The 18,770-nt window shown below is 43.1% G+C and overlaps 3 protein-coding genes and 1 long non-coding RNA gene across 4 annotated transcripts in view; 1 reads left to right on the forward strand and 3 right to left on the reverse strand.

Annotated features, from left to right (window-relative positions):
• The window catches only part of LOC125989336 (homeobox protein Hox-C4a), a 45,822-nt gene extending 38,102 nt beyond the window's left edge, over positions 1-7,720 (reverse strand). The window contains exon 1 of the transcript XR_007488649.2: positions 7,692-7,720. The gene's annotated coding sequence lies outside the window, so the exon portion shown is untranslated. The remainder of the gene's footprint in view (positions 1-7,691) is intronic.
• Positions 308-2,887, reverse strand: hoxc9a (homeobox C9a). Its single transcript, XM_049755575.2, has 2 exons — positions 1,702-2,887; positions 308-1,035 (listed from the first exon to the last, which is right to left on the reverse strand). Exons 1-2 carry the CDS (start codon positions 2,306-2,308, stop codon positions 791-793), a joined length of 852 nt encoding a protein of 283 aa, XP_049611532.1. The 5' UTR covers positions 2,309-2,887; the 3' UTR covers positions 308-790.
• LOC125989342 (uncharacterized) lies at positions 2,512-3,128 on the forward strand. Its single transcript, XR_007488655.2, has 2 exons — positions 2,512-2,644; positions 2,881-3,128. It is a non-coding gene; the product is annotated as an uncharacterized lncRNA (long non-coding RNA).
• A 54-nt stretch (positions 7,721-7,774) lies between the features above and the next one.
• hoxc10a (homeobox C10a) lies at positions 7,775-12,796 on the reverse strand. Its single transcript, XM_049755572.2, has 2 exons — positions 11,019-12,796; positions 7,775-8,808 (listed from the first exon to the last, which is right to left on the reverse strand). Exons 1-2 carry the CDS (start codon positions 11,647-11,649, stop codon positions 8,531-8,533), a joined length of 909 nt encoding a protein of 302 aa, XP_049611529.1. The 5' UTR covers positions 11,650-12,796; the 3' UTR covers positions 7,775-8,530.
• Between the last annotated feature and the right edge of the window lie 5,974 nt (positions 12,797-18,770).

Genomic DNA, 18,770 nt, shown 5'->3' on the forward strand with positions numbered 1-18,770 from the left:
ATATATATATATATATATATATATATATATATATATATATATATATATATGGAACAACTTTTGTTTATATACATATAACTACACATATATATTTATATCAATATATAAATAATATATATATATCAATATATACACACACACTATTATATATATATATATATATATATATATATATAAAATAAATAGTGTGTGTATGTGTGTGTGTGTGTGTGTGTGTGTGTGTGTGCGCGTGTGTTTGTATTGTATATTCCAGCCTCTAAATGTTTAAATACGCAAGATTCCAATAATCAAAACAGAACGCAATTGATTTTGGTGATTAAGTTTTTTTATATATATATTTGTAGATCTCCGTCTACACTCTACATTTCAGTACAGTCGCAAAAAGATACACAACAACTATCACAAAAATACAAACAAGACAAACAAATGTTTGCAGATGTTTCAAACCTGTACAAAATACTCCACCTGCAACTTGAAACACGGAAGTTTTTTCAAGTATTCTCTCACTTTGGAGCGCTACGACGCGTCCAAATTGTACTTGGATCATTTCCCTAATAAAAAAAAAAAAAAAAAACGTTTTTTTAAGTGTCGATGTTGAAATTGCTTCGTCAATGTTGAAATTGCTTTGTCTTTCTTGCTTTCTTAAAAAAATGACCAGGACAGCGATTTGCGTAGAAAAATAACCCGCATGAGTCAGTCCGTCAATGGGGATCGCAAATGATACATTTCACGACGTGCGGATTTTGTTGGCTGCGTAGGTGCTGTTCAATATCGTGGTCAAGCTCGGACATTATTGCTCCTTGCTGTCGCTTTTCTCCTTGTTCATTTTCTTCATCTTCATCCGCCGGTTCTGGAACCAGATTTTGACCTGCCTCTCGGTCAGGTTGAGGACTCGGGCTACCTCATAGCGGCGGTCCCTGGTGAGGTACATATTGAACAAAAATTCCTTCTCCAGTTCCAAAGTCTGGTACTTGGTGTACGGGCAGCGCTTCTTCCTGGTGGAGCGAGCGTGGATCCAATTTGCCACCGGGTTATCTGCAATCAAAACACAGCAAATGAAAAAGCAACGCACAAACCTGCACATACACGGGCAGTCATGACACATATGACGCCATGTAGTCCCCAAAACGACCGATTTGCTTCCCATGCAGTGCTCTTAACTTGTGAAGAACATCGTAAAATACTCAATGCGCTTGTATAGTCACTTTATTGGCCCATAAAGTGGGCCCAGTTCAAGCCTGTACAGGTCCTCGGCCAAACTCGGCCAAAGACGTTCCTCAAATTGCATGGATCTATTCCGATAATTAGCGCAATAAACTGTAAAAACATGACTTTTTTTTTTTTTCTTGGGCTGACTGCTGGGCCGCACTAAAATGGCTGAAAGTAACACGGCCGTGTGATCTGCATGTGTTCGCTGTCCAAAATCCTGAATAAATTTGCGATTGGATGATTTTTCTGCACCAAAATTCATTGTACTCCTTCCTGCGGTTGCATGAGGCATGTTTACAACCCCGTCAGGTTTTTATAGCCCCAGTATTATTAGCCCGGTAGCGTTTGTCTTTTATAGTTCCTAAAACTACACATGCCTGCCTGCCTGCCTGCAGGAGAAAGGGGGCCAGTGTATCATTTCACTTTACGGACGATGTTGTTCAAAGCGGGGGGCAAAAAAAGAGAAGCCAGTAAAAAAGAGCTTGAACTTACTGGGGTCGAGCTCGGGTTTCTCGTCTTTCTGCCTGCCCGCAGCCAGCAGCTCCGATTCGGGCGACGGGAGGCTCTGCAGCGTCTTGTCCCGCACCTCCGACGATGAGCAGTAAAGATAATCCGTGTAGGTCCGCCCGGTGTTCGCCAGGCAATCGGCGGCGGCTCTGTGCTCCGAGAAGGCGTCGGGCTTCAGGGCGTAGTGCCTGCCGTGCCCCGGGTAGCCGTGAAACGGCACCGCACCCGAAATGGGCTCCAGCCACGAGCGCACGTAGCGCGAGTCCGCTGCTGTGCCCAAGTGAGCCTGGTGGCCGTACGGATGATGGTAGACCTGCACCGACGACTGCGAGGGTGCCCACGAGCTGGGGAACACGGCCGGTTTGGCGGCGAAACTGCACGACGGATAGTCGCCTGAGCAATCCGCGACCTGCAGGGACGAGGGACGTGCGGGGCCGGAAGGGTGAGAAGCGGGTGCCGAGAAGCGAGCAGCCGCAGCCGCCGCCGCAGCCGCCGTAGCTGCCGCCGCTGCCGCTGCGTGCAAGACCTCGTCGCTGTCGTGGCTGATCAGGGAGTCCACGTAATAATTACTAATGGGCCCCGTGGTCGACATGTCGAAGCTTCCCGGACTCGTTTACATGCATCCGATTATTATATGGCCTGTATGCGTACTTTTTTTTTTTTTTTATCTGCCCATAGAACAATCACGGCAGGTAATTATTTCTCCGAGCTCCGCTGCCTCCTATTGGCTGCCCCTGCGTCACGTGACTGTATTTACCCCAGGAAATTTTGCACGGCGGATCAATGCGCCACTTGCCGCGGGACAGCCTTGCGCTTTAATCGGACTAAAGAAGTTTTCCGAGTGGACGCTTTCGTGTAATCGAGTGACTACTCCAACTACTGTGGGTTTCTGTTTTTTTTTTTCTCGATGTGCGGGGACTAAAACATGGTGAGCAGCGCTTAAGGAGGATCTTTGTGCAGACGCAGTGCAGATACATGCGCACACTGCGTATGGAGCTGAGCTTGGCACTATTTGACGGTGTCATCAATCTCTGCCTGGCTCAAAAATCCACAACTGCAGTGAATAATATTGCAAGTTGAATATTGCAAGAGCCTCTTTTTAGCCTCTCGTTATCGGCAATTAGGCTTATGACACTGTTTATTGTTTATTTGTTTTTTTACAAGGAGGGCGGTGTTGACAGGAGACAAAGAGAAGAATTGTGACGGCGGACATCAGGATGCGCTCAATCTAGTTAGCGCTGTTTTCAAGAGGACCCAAGGATATTTCCTAAAATGGGGATCAGGGGAGACCGCAGTGGTGAAGAGAAGAGGGTCTCGACATTGTTGACAGGCAGCCCACGAGCGCGGCCATGTTCCACATAGTGGCCGTTCATGTTTTAATGCCTACCAATAAATTTTAACGACGACCATTTGATTGTTGATAAACGTGTCGTTAATAAGCCAGCATCCAAGTCCCGAGCTTGACATCAAAACCGACTAAACTATTTTGTGGAACGCACGCACCGCACGCGCGAGCACACACGCAAACACACACATACACGCGCACACAAAGGCCGAGGCACATTGCAGTTCCAAAATGAAGGGAGAGAGAAAAGAAATGAAGATGAAGAAGACCAAAAATGCTCTGCTGCCCATCAAAGGGGGCCGTGTCGTCAATTTGACTGCTTTATCCCGCAATAGTGTCACTTAGCAGGACATGAAACAAGATTGGACCGGTAAGCCAACGCGCTGCAATGCAGGCTGCAATTAGAATAACGGTGTCATTAAGTTTAATTTTAACTTTCACTCTCAAGCCTCAATATCCGCTTGCAGACGATTTAGGATTATTTTGTGCATGCGTACGTGGAAGGAGGAAAGGCTCAGCGTTGGACCCCAAAAGATTTTTTTCGGGTAATATGCAGCTAATTAATCGGGGATGGAGGGTGGCTTTAAATATCATGTTTGGATTTTATTTTTAGTTAAACACTTGTGCACATGCGCAATTCAGATTTGAATGTGTATTGAATTCCGTCGCATCTTCACAAAAGTGAAACGTGTAATCAAATAATTTGGAATGATGCAAAATGAAAAGAGGGAATATGATCGACGATTATATTTCTAGAGCACTTTCAAACCACAACGTGGTAAAACAGAAACAACAAATTAATAACAAGACTGTAAAAAAATACTTCAAAACCAAAAGCAAGTCCCGCGTTGAGTCAAAAAAATAATAATATGTTTTAAGATGACTTTTAAAGATGAGCAGCGAGGAAACTTGGCTAACATTTATTGGAAAAAAAAAATTCACTGCGTTATGTAGCAACCACGGAATCTTTTGCGCACGCGTGTGCGTGCGTGCGTGTGCGTGTTTTATGGAGTTCAGATTCAAGCATGAAATGTAAAAGGCCAGACAGCATTTCTGCTGAGCGTACAGGTGAAGTCAAATGTTTCACCAGATGTCCCCGCTCTAAATTTCCTTTAACTTCAATAAGATCGTTTCAAAGTTTTTTTTTCTTTTTTTTTGGAAGAGGGGAGGAGGGCGATGGTTGGGCAGGTTGAAGGTCTACGTCTGTTTATTCTGCTGCTGCCATTAAGCCTCAGTAGAAAGTGATGCGATACTTGAGCCTGGAACGCCTCTTTTTTGTCCTTAATTTAAATCACACATCGATATTGAATACGTGTGCACTTTTTTTTTTTTACTTTCCTGCAATAAAAAAAAATACTTCCTATTACTGCCGTTCATTTCATGCTGCAAGCGGGCGGATGATATTTCATATTCCAATTTGCTGCACAAGGCACAAAAGCTTCGAAAGATGAAACGTTCGTCATCCAGCGTCCAAATGACAGAAAACAACGAAACAATGCAACGAATCTGCTTCTGCAATCACTCGACTAATGCAAATATAAGGTATAGCCTCAAACAACTGCAGTGCGCAAGAACCTAAATAGAGCGTGCACGCGCGCGTGAAGCGATTGTGCATATTCATCCGTATCAGCATTTTGTCATTCATTTCCTCCCTTGATGGAAAGAGTGCAAAAGATTGGCCTCATTTGGATTGAGTCGACTTGATCGCAGCAGTGTGTGACAACGCACAAAGCTGGATATTGAGTCTCATTGACACACGAAATGTTTTCATGTTGAAATCATTTGCAGTAGTGCTCAAGTTGAGTAGGTGCTCGTTTAAGAAACGAGGCTGCTTGTTGCTCGTTTTTTGCGGGGATCGTGAGAAAGCCACCGATGGCATTGTCGTGCTCGTCGTCCAAGAAAAAAAACATTATTATTATTATTATTATTGTTATTATTATTATTATTATTTTAGCACATGCAAGTAGACTCAATTCCTCAAATGATAGTTTGGACTAAAGACAGCGACTCATTTATGAGCGTCACGTGAAGATAATTTTTGTAGGGTTTTTGTTTGAGCGTCACAAGGAACTCGTCAAGAGCAAGCCCCAAACACAAATCGAGTGACCAGTCAGTGTTTTGTCGCTAATTTGGAAAGTCAATCTTGATGATGATATTATTATTTTGTCTGTGATTTAGGGCTATACAAATAAACTTGACTTGACTTGACTTGATTATTAAGCAAACCACTCGTGTCCAAACAAACCATTAGAAAAATGAAGTTACTAATAAATTACGATTATTCACCGAGATTACGTGGTGGTGTTTTTTTTAATTATTTTTTTTAAATAAAGTTACTAATAAATTTCCATTATTCACTGAGATTACATTTTTGAGTGGTATTGTTTTTTTTTATATATTTTTTATTATTGTCAGGCCCCAGTAGCCATGGGTATAGAAGTGAATCTTTCAAGTTTGTAACTAAGTAAGTGAGTGAGTGAGTGAGTGAGTGAGTGAGTGAGTGAGTGAGTGAGTGAGTGAGTGAGTGAGTGAGTGAGTGAGTGAGTGAGTGAGTGAGTGAGTGAGTGAGTGAGTGAGTGAGTGAGTAAGTAAATAAGTAGGTAAATAAATATGTCTGTCAAATTTGGGTCTGTCTGTCTGTCTGTCTGTCTGTCTGTCTGTCTGTCTGTCTGTCTGTCTACCTGTCAATCCGTCTGTCTGTCTGTCTGTCCATTTATCCGCCTGTCAGCCTGTCTTTAGATATGTGAACGATTATGTTAATTGCGTCGCGTTGAATTCGGCTGCAATATTTAGACGCGTTGTCCATTTTGCGTTTTTGAGCGAACGTGAGTTTGTTGCGCATCATATTGTTGCCGTCCGTCACACGGTCACACCTCGGCGGTGTTCCGAGGAAGAAGTGAGCGTCCGAGGGGCTAGGCTTCCTGTCTGCGCGCCACTACAAAGTGAAAAGAAAGGGCTGCTTTATGTTTATATGGTTTTAGGGCGACCTGTTTGCGCGCCGTAAAAGTCTTTGTGAGTTTTGCATTCCACGAGAAGACGCCCGCCCATTGAGCCGAGTGAATGTAAGTGACTTTGGATTCCAGACTGAATGTCCCTCAGCTTGCAGGAACTTTACTTCGAGCACACGAGGGCATGAGAACAGACAGTAAACACGGCGGCCAGCGTGATTGTGCCATCAACATGATGCCATAATATGAGGATTTAAGTTTGTTACAGTTGGGAAAAATAACATTTGTTCTTTCTATAAACTATTTGGGACGCTCGGCCTGGCTTCATATGCAAACACTCTTCCTATTTTATAAATAACAGTTTGCAAGAGTTGGTGCTCATGTGATGAGCTGCAGACTTTATCAATGAAGTGTATTGTCAACTAAAATAATTGCTTTGGATGAATTATTTGACCAATATTCTGTATGATAATAAGGATAAATATCCAGAAACATTTTTAATGATTGTCTTACTTTTAGATTTACTACTGGGAAATGATGGCTATCATACTGACAATGAAAGAGACGAAATATCTAGAATTTTCTTATTTTAGCATCCTCGGCTATACTTTGTATTTCAATTAGCTCACTGCATCTTTTCATATTAATCAATCTAATTTTATTTATATAGCCCTTTACAATAACCAATTGGTAGCAAAAGTGCTTTACAATAGCTAAAAACAACAATAGCGATTAAAAAGTACTAATAAGAAAAGTGACAAAAAATGCATATTTTGAAATATATGAAAAATAATCTTTTTTTTTTTTTAACATGCAGATTTGGAAAGAGAAAAATGCTGAACGACTGTCAGGAGTTTAACACAAGAGTGTTGACGGCCAAATCCTCCAAATGGGGGAACAAGCCCACTGTTGCAATTCTGCGTGACTTCTGCCACCAATATTACGCTGACATGAGAAAAGCCTCAGACAGATTATTGATTTAGAACATCCAGCCATCCGACCAGCCAGGCGTGCATCCGTCGATCAATGGCGGAAGCATTTTGTTTACAACTTGTCTCTCTCTACTACGTGCAACAAAGCGGCAGCAAGGGAAGCAATTGTCTCCGCACACACACACACACACACACACACACTCGATATTCCTTCCCCACTCGCATTTTGCAATCGTGCCCTTGATGAAGACGAACTGACGTAATCAAGGCAGTTTCTTGTTGCCGAGTCAGGAAGCCAACCCCAACAACATGAAACTACCTAAACCACGCTTCAGCTGCGTGATAAAAATCCACGAGGGGGAACACGGCAGTGGCACAGAGACAAAGGCGACAGCGCAGACAACCGGCCGGCCGGCCCCGTCTGCCGGCCCGGCTACTTTCCTCGCTCACGCATCCCAACAGCAGACAAGCGTCCAGGGCGTAGCAGCATCAGCCGCAGCCGCAGCCGCAGCAGCAGCAGCAGCTACCTTCCTTTCCGCATGACACACACACAACAGCCGCCATGCAGTCACTCGCGAGCGTGCACGCTCAATCTTCCTGCTAGCCAGCACACACACACACGTTCGTCCATCATCGTCAAACTGTCAGACGGCCAACACCCGCCGAGAGAAGAATCACACGCTCCCAAAAGTGGACGTGACAGCAGCTCCATCAAACACCACCAATATCAGCAAAAGAAAAGCGTCCTACCTTCACTTGCTCCCATCCACGTGCTCTCCTTGATGGATGCTTGGAGGAGGGATGAACGTCTGGAGGAATGATTGGAGGCGCTTCCCTCGCACTGTCTGTCCGTGCGCGTGGCGCGTCTCCTCCATCTTTCTTATTTTTCCATCTTTCTTTCCCGTGCAGGTTTCTCCGTGTATGGCGGCAGGCTCCAAATAGGCTTTGTGCACTTTGCAGCCGCCTTGCGTGTGCGGCTTCGTCCTCCTTTTACTCCTCCTCCGCGCGCGCACACACCTTTTAAAGCGCATCTTTACGGCTGCGCCACATTATATTTGCAGATCATAAAATCCACCCCCAACGCTTTCCGGGGAGAGGCTGACATTAGATTTTTATGACCTTGACTTACTGTGGTCACCTGGATAATATTTAAATCAAGGTTATAGTCTCTCGCTTGTATTAAAAGTGGCCTGAAGCTCTGGGCGCCACTCTTTCTTTCTTTCTTTCTTGCTTGCTGTCTTACTTTCTTGCTCTTTTTCTTTCTCGCTCTCATACTTTTCACATGGGACAAGTTGACTGCAAGTTGGCTTCACCGTGAAGTGACGTGGCGCCTTGGGCATCTCGCGTACGTGCACAGCTGGACGCGTGCTTGTCGTCTACACACAAAGTCAACTTCCGGGTTTGGATCGGATATCCAAAAGTGAGTCATTTGCTGCTTTGGACAGTTTGTACTAAGGCGCGCCTCAGTCTGTGCTAAAATGAAGTTGATGAATGGTCGGTGTAATGTTTACAGTTGTCGTGTGTGTGTGTGCGTGTGTGTGTGTGTGTATGCGCGCCTACGTGCGCGTGCGTGCATGCGTGCGCGCGCTTTAGACGTAGTGATAGACAGCGCCATGCTCCCTATGGCGGCTCTCCCTGCTCAGTTTCTTGAGCTTCATGCGTCGGTTCTGGAACCAGATCTTGACCTGTCTGTCGGTCAGGTTGATACTCCGGCTGATCTCCAGGCGGCGCTCGCGAGACAGATACATGTTGAACAAGAACTCCTTCTCCAGCTCCAGCGTCTGGTGCTTAGTGTAAGGGCAGCGCTTCTTGCGGCCGCTTTTGGCCTTCAACCAGCTCCCGCTTGTCTTCTCCTCCGATGAAACGTCTGCACATGCGGACATAAACACACAAAGTCGGTCAGACTATCTTAGCTGAATTAACTGTTGGCTTTCAAAGAATTTTATATCAATCAAATATGGGCGAAGGGGAAAAAACGCTCTTGCTCTTTTTCTCTCTCAATCCATGCAGCTGCATTTCTAAAAACAAACGAGAGAGAGCGCCCTTATTTCTCATATTTTCTTTAGAGAAATCACAGGAGGTTGGGGTGCAGAAAACAGCAATAGCATGCAGCGAAATCAAAATAATGCTTGAGACCTAAAACTCACATTGTTGTGTGCTGTGGATCTAAACGCGTAACTGTTGAAAACAATGAAGAGACCGCCATGTTTTATTCCATTTTTGGTGCCATCAATGTGTCTCAAATGACTGACACAACAGACAACATGGAATGGCCCATAACGTAAGAACTTGGATCAAGACAGACTAGAAATGCCTTTACCGTACAGCTCTTCAATTCAATTCCGATATACGTCATCAATATTTTGCTCAAAACAAATGTACCTTTAATTTTACTATACAACCTTTCAACTGTTGGGTTAAAAATTGGACCCAGGAAGTCGGAATTGACGCATTTGATTGGCCCAACCCAAATTGGGTCGTTTTTGACTCAGCAGTTTTAAGAGTTTGATTTCGTTATATAGAGTTGGTCAGGGGTGTTCCCTTCATTTTTCCCATCCTGTATAATTCAATATTATTATTATATTATTATTATTATTAGCATTTATTATATATATATATATATATATATATATATATATATATATATATATATATATATAATTATTATTATTATTATTGATCCCGTAAAAATGCTGGGTAGAAACCAATTCAATTGGCGCTAAAAAAATTAAACCAACTCAGGAGAATGTGTCCAATCAACCCAACTTCCTGAGGTATATTGCCGAAATCAACACTTTTTTTTTTTGTGCAAAGGAACGAAAGATACCATATCATATATCATATCATATCACATCATATAAATCTTATATCTCAGTGGTGTTGTTGCTGCTGTTGACTCCCAGGACAGGAGTGGCTCCACTAATATTCAAGCTAATGAAATGTGCTCGTAGTTGGAGATGGGCTCTCATTTTGACATAGAACATAGCTCCAGCTCCAATGAGGCCTGTTTTGAGTGTAATTGCATCAAATTACGACGAGGTACGAAAGCGCCTTCCTTTATTGTGGTTACTTTACTGTCGGTGTTGGACCTCAGACTCCCATAAAGGTTTACGACTTTGCTGCACTTGAGCCAGACATCTTGTGCAAGGCTTCCCTATTCTTAAAAAAAAAAAAAATCTAACAAATGTGGCTGTACTAAAACAAAACATTTTAGGGAAGGAAGAGGAGGGGTGAGGGCTGCATTCAGGTAACTTAACATTCTATAAACACGCACGCACGCACGACGCACGAAGACACTGAGCGGAAGTTAAAAATAATTACTGTGGACAGTTACCACCAAAACATCAACACCATTGAGCGAGCACACACACACACCTACACACACACACGCACGCGCGCGCGCACACACACACACACACACACACACACACACACACAAACACACACCACGCGAAAGTAGCAGAATGGAAAAATTCGTACAGCGTTGCACGCTCGAATTCAACAGGCGCATATTGACAAAAATAACAAGCTCATCGAAGAAAGTTAAATATGAAATATTATTTTCTGCCGTGCAGTTAAATTGCGACAATTGCAGTCAAATTAGGACAATCGCAAAGAGACAGAAGTGAAGGTTGACTTGAAATGCCTAGTTTATTGTAAAGCGAGAAAGAAACAAATACTCGATGTGGCCGCAGTGCCAGATGCAGCATTAAGTAAATCTTCCAGTCATTCTTGAGAGCTGTTAGCCATGGCTTTTATTCTTAATTCAAACAAAGCGCCGTCATTTTTGCAGATGGTATCACAATTATTGTTGACGGCATAATTTATTGGCGTAAAAGATGAAAATGTAAAAGTAGTGGGCGAATGAGAGAGCGCGCGCGCGTGTGTGTGTGCGTGCGTTTGTGTGTGTGTGTGCGTAAGTGCCCTTCTGCCGTTGTCACGTGAATGTAAAGGTGTTAAAGTCCCAAGCTGCAGCTGGGTGAGGCTGAAGTCAGCATTATTGGGCTAATTCGCAGTCGATCGTTGGGGGGGGGGGGGGGGGGGGGCGGCGTCGATTCCAGTCAAATGGGGCTGTACCTTTGAATTGGACATCCGAGTCATCCGAGCAGCTGTCAGTCTTGGCCTTCTGCTGAGCGCCCTGAGCGTCGTCTTCCACCTGACCGGCTTCCCTTGCGCCGCTTTCGCCCAAGTGAGCGAACGAAAATCCGGAGGGGGGCGTCCGCTCGTCCGGCCGAAGCCGCCCCTCGGCGTCATACACCTGGTAGGAGCCGCTCGCCTCCGGGCGGCAGCTATTGTCCCCCAGCCGGATGTAGACGGCCGCCTCTGAGGAGTCTTTGCTCTTATTGCTGCCACAAAACGCCTCCTCTTTGACGTGGCACGGTTGTAAAGCCGGGGCAACAGGTTGCGAGTCCCCCCCGGACTTGGAGCCCGGGCTCCAAGCGGCCATCTGCGCGGCCAGGTAGGGCCCGTCGTGGAAGCTGGCGAGCGGAAGGCCATCCGCCGGGAGTCCGTCTGCGGTAGCCTTGGAGATCGAAGACGGGGACGCCTTGGCCTGCGGGTTTCTCCCACCGCAGTAGCCGTAGTCTGCGGCGGCGTGGACGAACATGCCGGGCCCGCCGGAGTAAGCGTCACTCTTGTACGATGACGAGCCTCCCATCAAGGAATCCAGCAGGAAGTTGCCAGCCGCAGTGTTATTGGGACATGTCATTTTCCTCGCTCGCTCGCGCTCTCTCTCTTTTTCTCTCTCTCCAGCCCGACTAGCGGACCCTCCCGACACAATAAGGACAGTGGGATGCTGACATCTTTTGGGGAGGAGGGGGGCGCAAAAAATATATCAGCAACATAATTATGGATGCTTGGAGACGTGGTCATGTGACTTTCAAGACCAATAGCGGCGTGGAAGTGGCCTTGATGCTCCAGACTGCCGTGACGTCAGCGCGGTCAAGTTGGGAAGGGAGAGGTGTCTTGCGTGGAGCAAGAGCGACACCTAGTGGTCGTCTGCGGAACGGCACGGCACGACGAGGCCTTAGTTTGGAGAACAAAGGCGGGCTTCTCAGGCTTCCTGGAGCTCAAAACATTTGCTCAGCAACTTACTGGCTCGCGCCCCTCCGCCATTTGTTGGCATTCAAGTTCAAAACGAGCTTTTTTCCCGAAACATAATGCGTGCTTTCGAAGGACAAGTGGACGGGAAACAGTCTGACGGACGCGACTCATGCTTGGTTCGTTTCTTTGTTTATTTGTTGTGTCACACGGCGAGGTAAGATTCGATTTAACAGAGAATACGCAATATTTCTTTTCTGCAGACAAGCTTTCTCAAAATGACAAACCACAACGAGAAGAATAAGTCCATGTTGTGTTGTGTATTTTTTTCTTAAACTACACTTATTCTGTACACAGAGGCGGGTGCTGTGTCAAGTATTCACCACACCCTTAAGAATGCGGGCTTAAAAAAATTGGACCGACCAAGGACTTTGGGTAGATTTTGCAAAAACAAAAACAAAAACAAAAAAAACCGCATTTGTTTGGGGTTGTTTCATTCATAAAAAAAAAAAAAACAAAAAAAACAGGGAAGTTAGGGTCGGTCCAATTTTTTAACGCATATTGGTTTGTTTTTTACCTATCACTTTTAAGAGTGTATTTATCCGAATATATCATTCCTATTTTGCACGTAGCACCAAATTACATTGCTAGATCTGTTATTTTTATCGACTACATTGATGAGTTATTTTTTTTTACAACCTGAATTCGTGAACTCGACTTTGCTGTTTGACAAACAAACGAGTAAATGATGGGCTGGATCAGGTATAGCACTGCATTCATATTATTATTATTATTATTATTATTATTATTATTATTATTATTATTATTAATAATAATAATAATATCATCATGCTTGATCTTGAGGACTTAACACATTTGCTAATTTTGTTGTAGCTTGTTTCGTTGTTGACATAGTTTACAACCTCATAAATAATTCACAAAACACATGAAATGATTGAGCCATGGTTATGTGCACTCGTATTATTTTTGTTGAGCAATGTGCTTTCAATTTGGCGTCTATTAGACCTTTGAGTAAGCTATTTATTGGGAGCCGCCTGTAAATTCAGTCAACAAACAAACAAACACGCAAAGAAACAAATACATGAAAAATCATCGACGCGCGTTAGACTGCATCATCTGTTGCTTGCTTTGGTTTGACTCGAAGTGACGAAACAGTTTTGAGCGATTTGTCGACACATTGGCGTGTGTGTTGTGTGTGTCGACTCGATTTGAATTGGAACCCCCTGCTGCTCGTCGTTTCATGCATGCAGCATGTTGAACAATGTGGTTAGCGCATGACAACATGCACAGAGCTCAGCTCGACCGGCGCTCACAGCAGCTCCGAACAACACGCTCTTTGCTGCCAAACAGCTCTGTCATAGAGTTTCAAAAGAATTCTCCACCTTTTTTCCACGAATACGATTACAACAAAGTCGCAGGACGCGTTCAAACGAGTTGCACCAGATTAACAAAAGAAAGGAATCCTAAAAATCCTCGACAGGCACCACGCAGACTGAGCAAACTTGAAGGACAAGGTGAATTTATTCATTCATATTTTTTTATTCACATTGACGCGCATTGTGATTAAATGTGATCGTTGTGAAATAAACCAGAGAAACATCGTCCAAAATGCAAATGTCTGTTGTCTTATTTTCTCATGAGTGTGTGTCCCTGAAACCAATCACAAAGCTATGCAAACAACTTATTTTGAGTTGACACACAACCCTCAATCAAACACACAAACACACGCACGCTTAAAGACCCGTCCACTCTAATTAAAACTAAATAAGAAGAAAATTGAGAATTGCTAAAGTTAACAAAAGCCTGATTCTGAAATGTAACACGTGACGGTCAAGTTGTATGACACGAGACACTGCCCATGCACACTCAAGTGTGTGTGATGTAATTCATTGAGAGGCAGCCATTTTTTCTACAGCAAAAACATTCCTATACTCACAGTGTCCTCAGGCACATGCAGACTCGGACCGATTACGTCATACACACGATGGACGTGGAAAGAGCGACACAAAAAGGAGTAAATCAATTTGTGCACCAAATATGAAAAATTCATTTCAGAGTTTAACAAGATATAAATAAGGTTGTACCATCTTTTAAAAAAATACATTTAAAAATCTGGTTATTTTTATTTATAATGCGATTAAAGCCATTTTAAAGCAGAAAAACAGACATACACACTTAGTGCAGAATTAAATATAACCCGATTTGAGTTAAAAAATGAACCGACCTAGAATTTTACTCTAAACAACCCATTTTTTTGTGTGCGTGTGTGCCCTGCGACTGGCGGGCGTCCAGTTCAGGGTGTATTGGGTGCCCGTTGCCCGATGTATACTTTGCTAAATCACCCATAAAATGAAGTGGTGTCAAGAAGTTGTGTCAAATTGACTAAACACGCATTTTTTGTACAAAGCAATCTAACACATTTAGCAAAAAAATAACTCAAATTTGGGTCAAATGAACCCAACTTTCTGGGTCGGTCCAATTTTGAACAATAAGGGAAGACATTGTCATGCGCAACATTTTGATTTCTATAAATCCCTGCACGTGTTTACATCTTCAAATGATAAATTCAACAACTGATAAACACATACATATAAATATGTGTATTTATTAGTTTTTTTTAGGTCAGGTTTCTAGGTTTTTAAGGCAGAGGTTACAAAAAATCCCCCAAAATTCGAGTAGTGTTTCATTTTAATGTACAGCCATATAAATGAAAGTGCCAAAACATTTGCTGGGCTAAGACCTTTGAACATATTCATCCACCAGCAGTTAAATGAAATTTTCACAATAAATCTCAATTTAAAAAGCTTATTGCCACGGCCACGGCCATCAACGTCATTCTGTTTGTTCTATTTTTAAAATATAAATTAATATACTACTACCATGACTACTATTACGACTACTACGACTACGACTACTAATAATAATAATAATGATAATGATAATGATATAATTATTAATATTATTATTGTTATAATAATAACAATGGGAACACAATCATGACAGTTTTTTATCATACATACTGGGTTTTTTTGCCTTGTTTTGGTGCAGCCGGAAGTAACAGACTTTCACAATAAAAGAAAAAATAGGAGCCGAGTTAATGTGAGCTAAAAAAATTAATGTTATTAAATTATTATTAATTATTATTATTGAATTAATCCAAAATGATTGCGTTAAATATATATATATATATATATATATATATATATATATATATATATATATATATATATATATATATATATATATATATATATATATATATATATATATATTTGTGTGTGTGTGTGTATTTGAGAAACCTTCAACTTGGGAGGTCATTGAACACCTTTTCAAATGAACTAAAACGTACATTTTGCTACGTCAAGCTTCCTTTATGCTTACGAAACTTCAGCGTGCTAGCTTAGCAGTCAATGTCGCCTCGCAAAATTGACAGGAGCAAATAATATTAAAGACAAATAACTACTCCTACTTCAAAAATGTTTTTTTTTTCACGTTTTCAGAGATTTTCATGAGAAAAAAAACGATGGAAAAATGATTGCATGTTCTGCACGCGGGTCTTTAAATGGCAATGAATAAATTAGTATGTTTTTTTCCCCTCCTTTAGTAAATACAAATGAAAATGACTTGTCATGCTTCTCTTCTGGGGTGCACTGCTCACACGTCAGCAACGATCCTCTTCTACGAGGCAATAAAAGAGTTAAATGCAATAAAAGGAGCTTCATCTTATATTGCTGCACAAACAGCCCTCATTTACATTTGGTGAGACTGTCGAGTCTCCCTCGCAAGTTTTCTTCTCGGATGATCTGCTGCTGCCCGCAGAGGTGCGTTTCATTTCATCAGGTGCTCTCCATTGCACAAGGCCCTGTACGCACATTCTGGCGTGCGCCGTAAATTTGCGCGCAGCAGTAAGGAGGGCACATAGCACACGTTTGCTCGCACCAATCCAATTGGCAAAGATATTTAGAGGCGCGGCTCGGCTAGCCAGCAGCAAGAGAGTACCATCGGCCCGCTACTTGCACATTTGTGCGACACACACGCTCGACACTCAATGCAAATATGGCCGTTTGCTGCGTAATACCGGTCTCCGGGCTATCAAGTGCAAGGCAAGAAACTGATTATTTCCTGACCTACACCACTGAGACTCAAAATCATGCAAGTTACCCAAAAAATATCAACAAAATGAGGCAGTAATTAGTCGTCTTTATTTCCTTTATATATATGTATATAGTTAACTTCATCGCGAGAAGTGCGCGACCTCACGGGATTTAAATTATCTTCAGGTTTCTATACATGCTTTTGCTAAATTTTCATTCACAAACGGGGCCCAAACAACACCAGTAAGATGTTATTTAATTTATTTTAGATCATAAATATTGAGCAAAGTAAAAGAAACTTTTTTTTTTTTACAGCGGTGTGGGTTGCACTTGTAAAACAGATTGGCGGTTGCCTCGTCTCAGTTTTATGATTTTCTTTTGCTAGAAACTTTGAAGGTTTAATCTCCTACATAAAAACACACGCGGTCATTTGGGTCCCGCCACAACACGAAGAGCACACACACACGCACACACGAAACCAGAGTGACATTCCGCCCTTCCGCAGGTCGCAAAGTCCAAATGAAGAGTCATTTTGCTCAACTCTGACGTCACCGTCCACATCAGGAAACACGACCAACATCCCGTGGGGGAAAGAAAACAGAGCGGGTGGGGTGGGGGGTGCCCCCGTGTGGTAAAGAAAGGCAACACTACGAGCAGGATCAACAAATGATCCAGGGCCAAGGTTGGTGGGAGTGGCCGGGTGGAGGGGGGTGCCCTGCAGCCTTGATCTCTGTTGGTGTGTGCTTTTGACACACTAACCCGAGCCCCCGCCCCCACCCTACGCGCTTCACTTGCATCCTGACGAGATTATGCGCATCGGAGCTGCTCTTGACTATTGAGAAAAAAAAAAGCAAAAATGCCCAATTGGGAGCAGGAAGCGAAGCGGTCACGTGGACGCAACAAGCCCCGCCCCCGAATAATACAAAGCTTGACCACTGTTAACCAAAAGTCAATCGTATTCATGCAGAATTAAACACTTAACCGTGCATGTAAGATACAGATAATAGAACAGATTGTTACAGCAGCAATCAAACACACACTAACCCCCCCCCCCCTCACACACACACACACACACACACACACACACACAACCACCACCACGCGCGCGGAAAAACGCACACACACAGGACCACGCTGCGATGTGTGTTTGAAGTCTTGTTCCTTCCAAGCCGAGCGTGAAGAGAAAGTCTCGCACGTCACAAGCACAATCAAGACTATTTACTGCACAATGTCCGAAAGTAGGGCACGTACGTTACCTGCTGTAGTTTGGAAGGCGAGGGGTCAAAGTTGAAGCCTGCTCACATTCCACCTTCTGTTCCCACTCATTCTCATTGGCCGGCTCCACCACGCACGCGCACACACAACACACTCACATCCGGGCTGAGGGTAGGAGGGACGGAGGGAGGGCGCTTGTGAGAGTCGGGGGTCCTTGATTCTGCTTTATGGCAGCGGGTTAAAGGTGAAGGCCTTGACATTATTGAAGTTCAAAGACTAGATTTTATTCTAAAATGTTCTCCAGTGCATATCACGTGCATGCAAAAAAAAATCCGACATGACATGTTCACTAGCTGGGTGTCTTTTGCAGGACACCCTTCAAGTGCTGGGAGCGAACTACTTATGTCAATGTGAGGGAACTTGGGTTGTTTTGCAAAAAAAAAAAAAAAAAAAAATTGAAATATATTTTGTATATAAATGTATTTTGTATTTTATATATTTTATATATTTTATATATTTTATACATTTTGTATATTTTGTATATTTTGTATATATATATATATATACATTTGTAGGTTTAATAAAATGCAAATAAATTAAAGAAACACAAACGTTTTTTTTATTTTCGAAAAATACATATAATGCCATTTTTTTCCCAAAATAACATTATTCGAAAACGAAACGAAAATGGAATGAAACATAACAAAACAAAACAAAATGGCATTATATGTATTTTTCGAAAATAAAAAAAAAAACATATATCTTCACGTTCGCAACAGAAAGCTCTTGGCGGCCAGTGCGACCCCCCTCGGACACGCAGCCTTGCATGTTGACTATTTACTGCGGAAGAGAACGCCTTTTTGGCCAGAACAGAAGGTGCAATTAAGAGAAAGAGAGAAAAAATAGCCATTTAGTGCCTGCGTCTTTATGGCAGTGTCTAGACTGGACAACAAGAGTGGGGCTTCCATTTAGTGGCCACTAAAAGAGCTTATCATCGCGCCCTCTGTCTCTCCAGTTTTGCTTGAAAGCAGCATTGCTCTTTTGAAAGCACGACTGGAAATAGCCTGCAAACAAAGTCGAGCCCAAACGAATCCGCACTTCAACGCGAGCACGGCACAGCGAGGCGTCTGGAGAGAAATGGCGCACTCGAGACATTCAGATGCTATTTTGGGCTCAAACACATGCATGCAAGAGCTGAAGAAGCACAAGAAAAGTCCTCACCCATTTTGCCTCTATGCTTGGACTTTATTTCATATAGCTATTATAGTATTATTGATACACAGTGTGCCCCCCCCCCCCCCCCCCCCCGCACCATGGAATCCAAAGCACCAAATAATTTAACGAGTACTGGTATTAAAGCTGTTCAAGGAGAAAGTGGAGTGAAGAATTGCAGACTTATTTACAAGTGCATTTGCGCCTGTGTGTGTGTGTGTGTATGTGTGTGTGTGTGTGTGTGTGT

Source organism: Syngnathus scovelli, chromosome 2 (genome assembly GCF_024217435.2).
Source record: "Syngnathus scovelli strain Florida chromosome 2, RoL_Ssco_1.2, whole genome shotgun sequence".
Taxonomy (NCBI): Eukaryota; Metazoa; Chordata; class Actinopteri; order Syngnathiformes; family Syngnathidae; genus Syngnathus; species Syngnathus scovelli.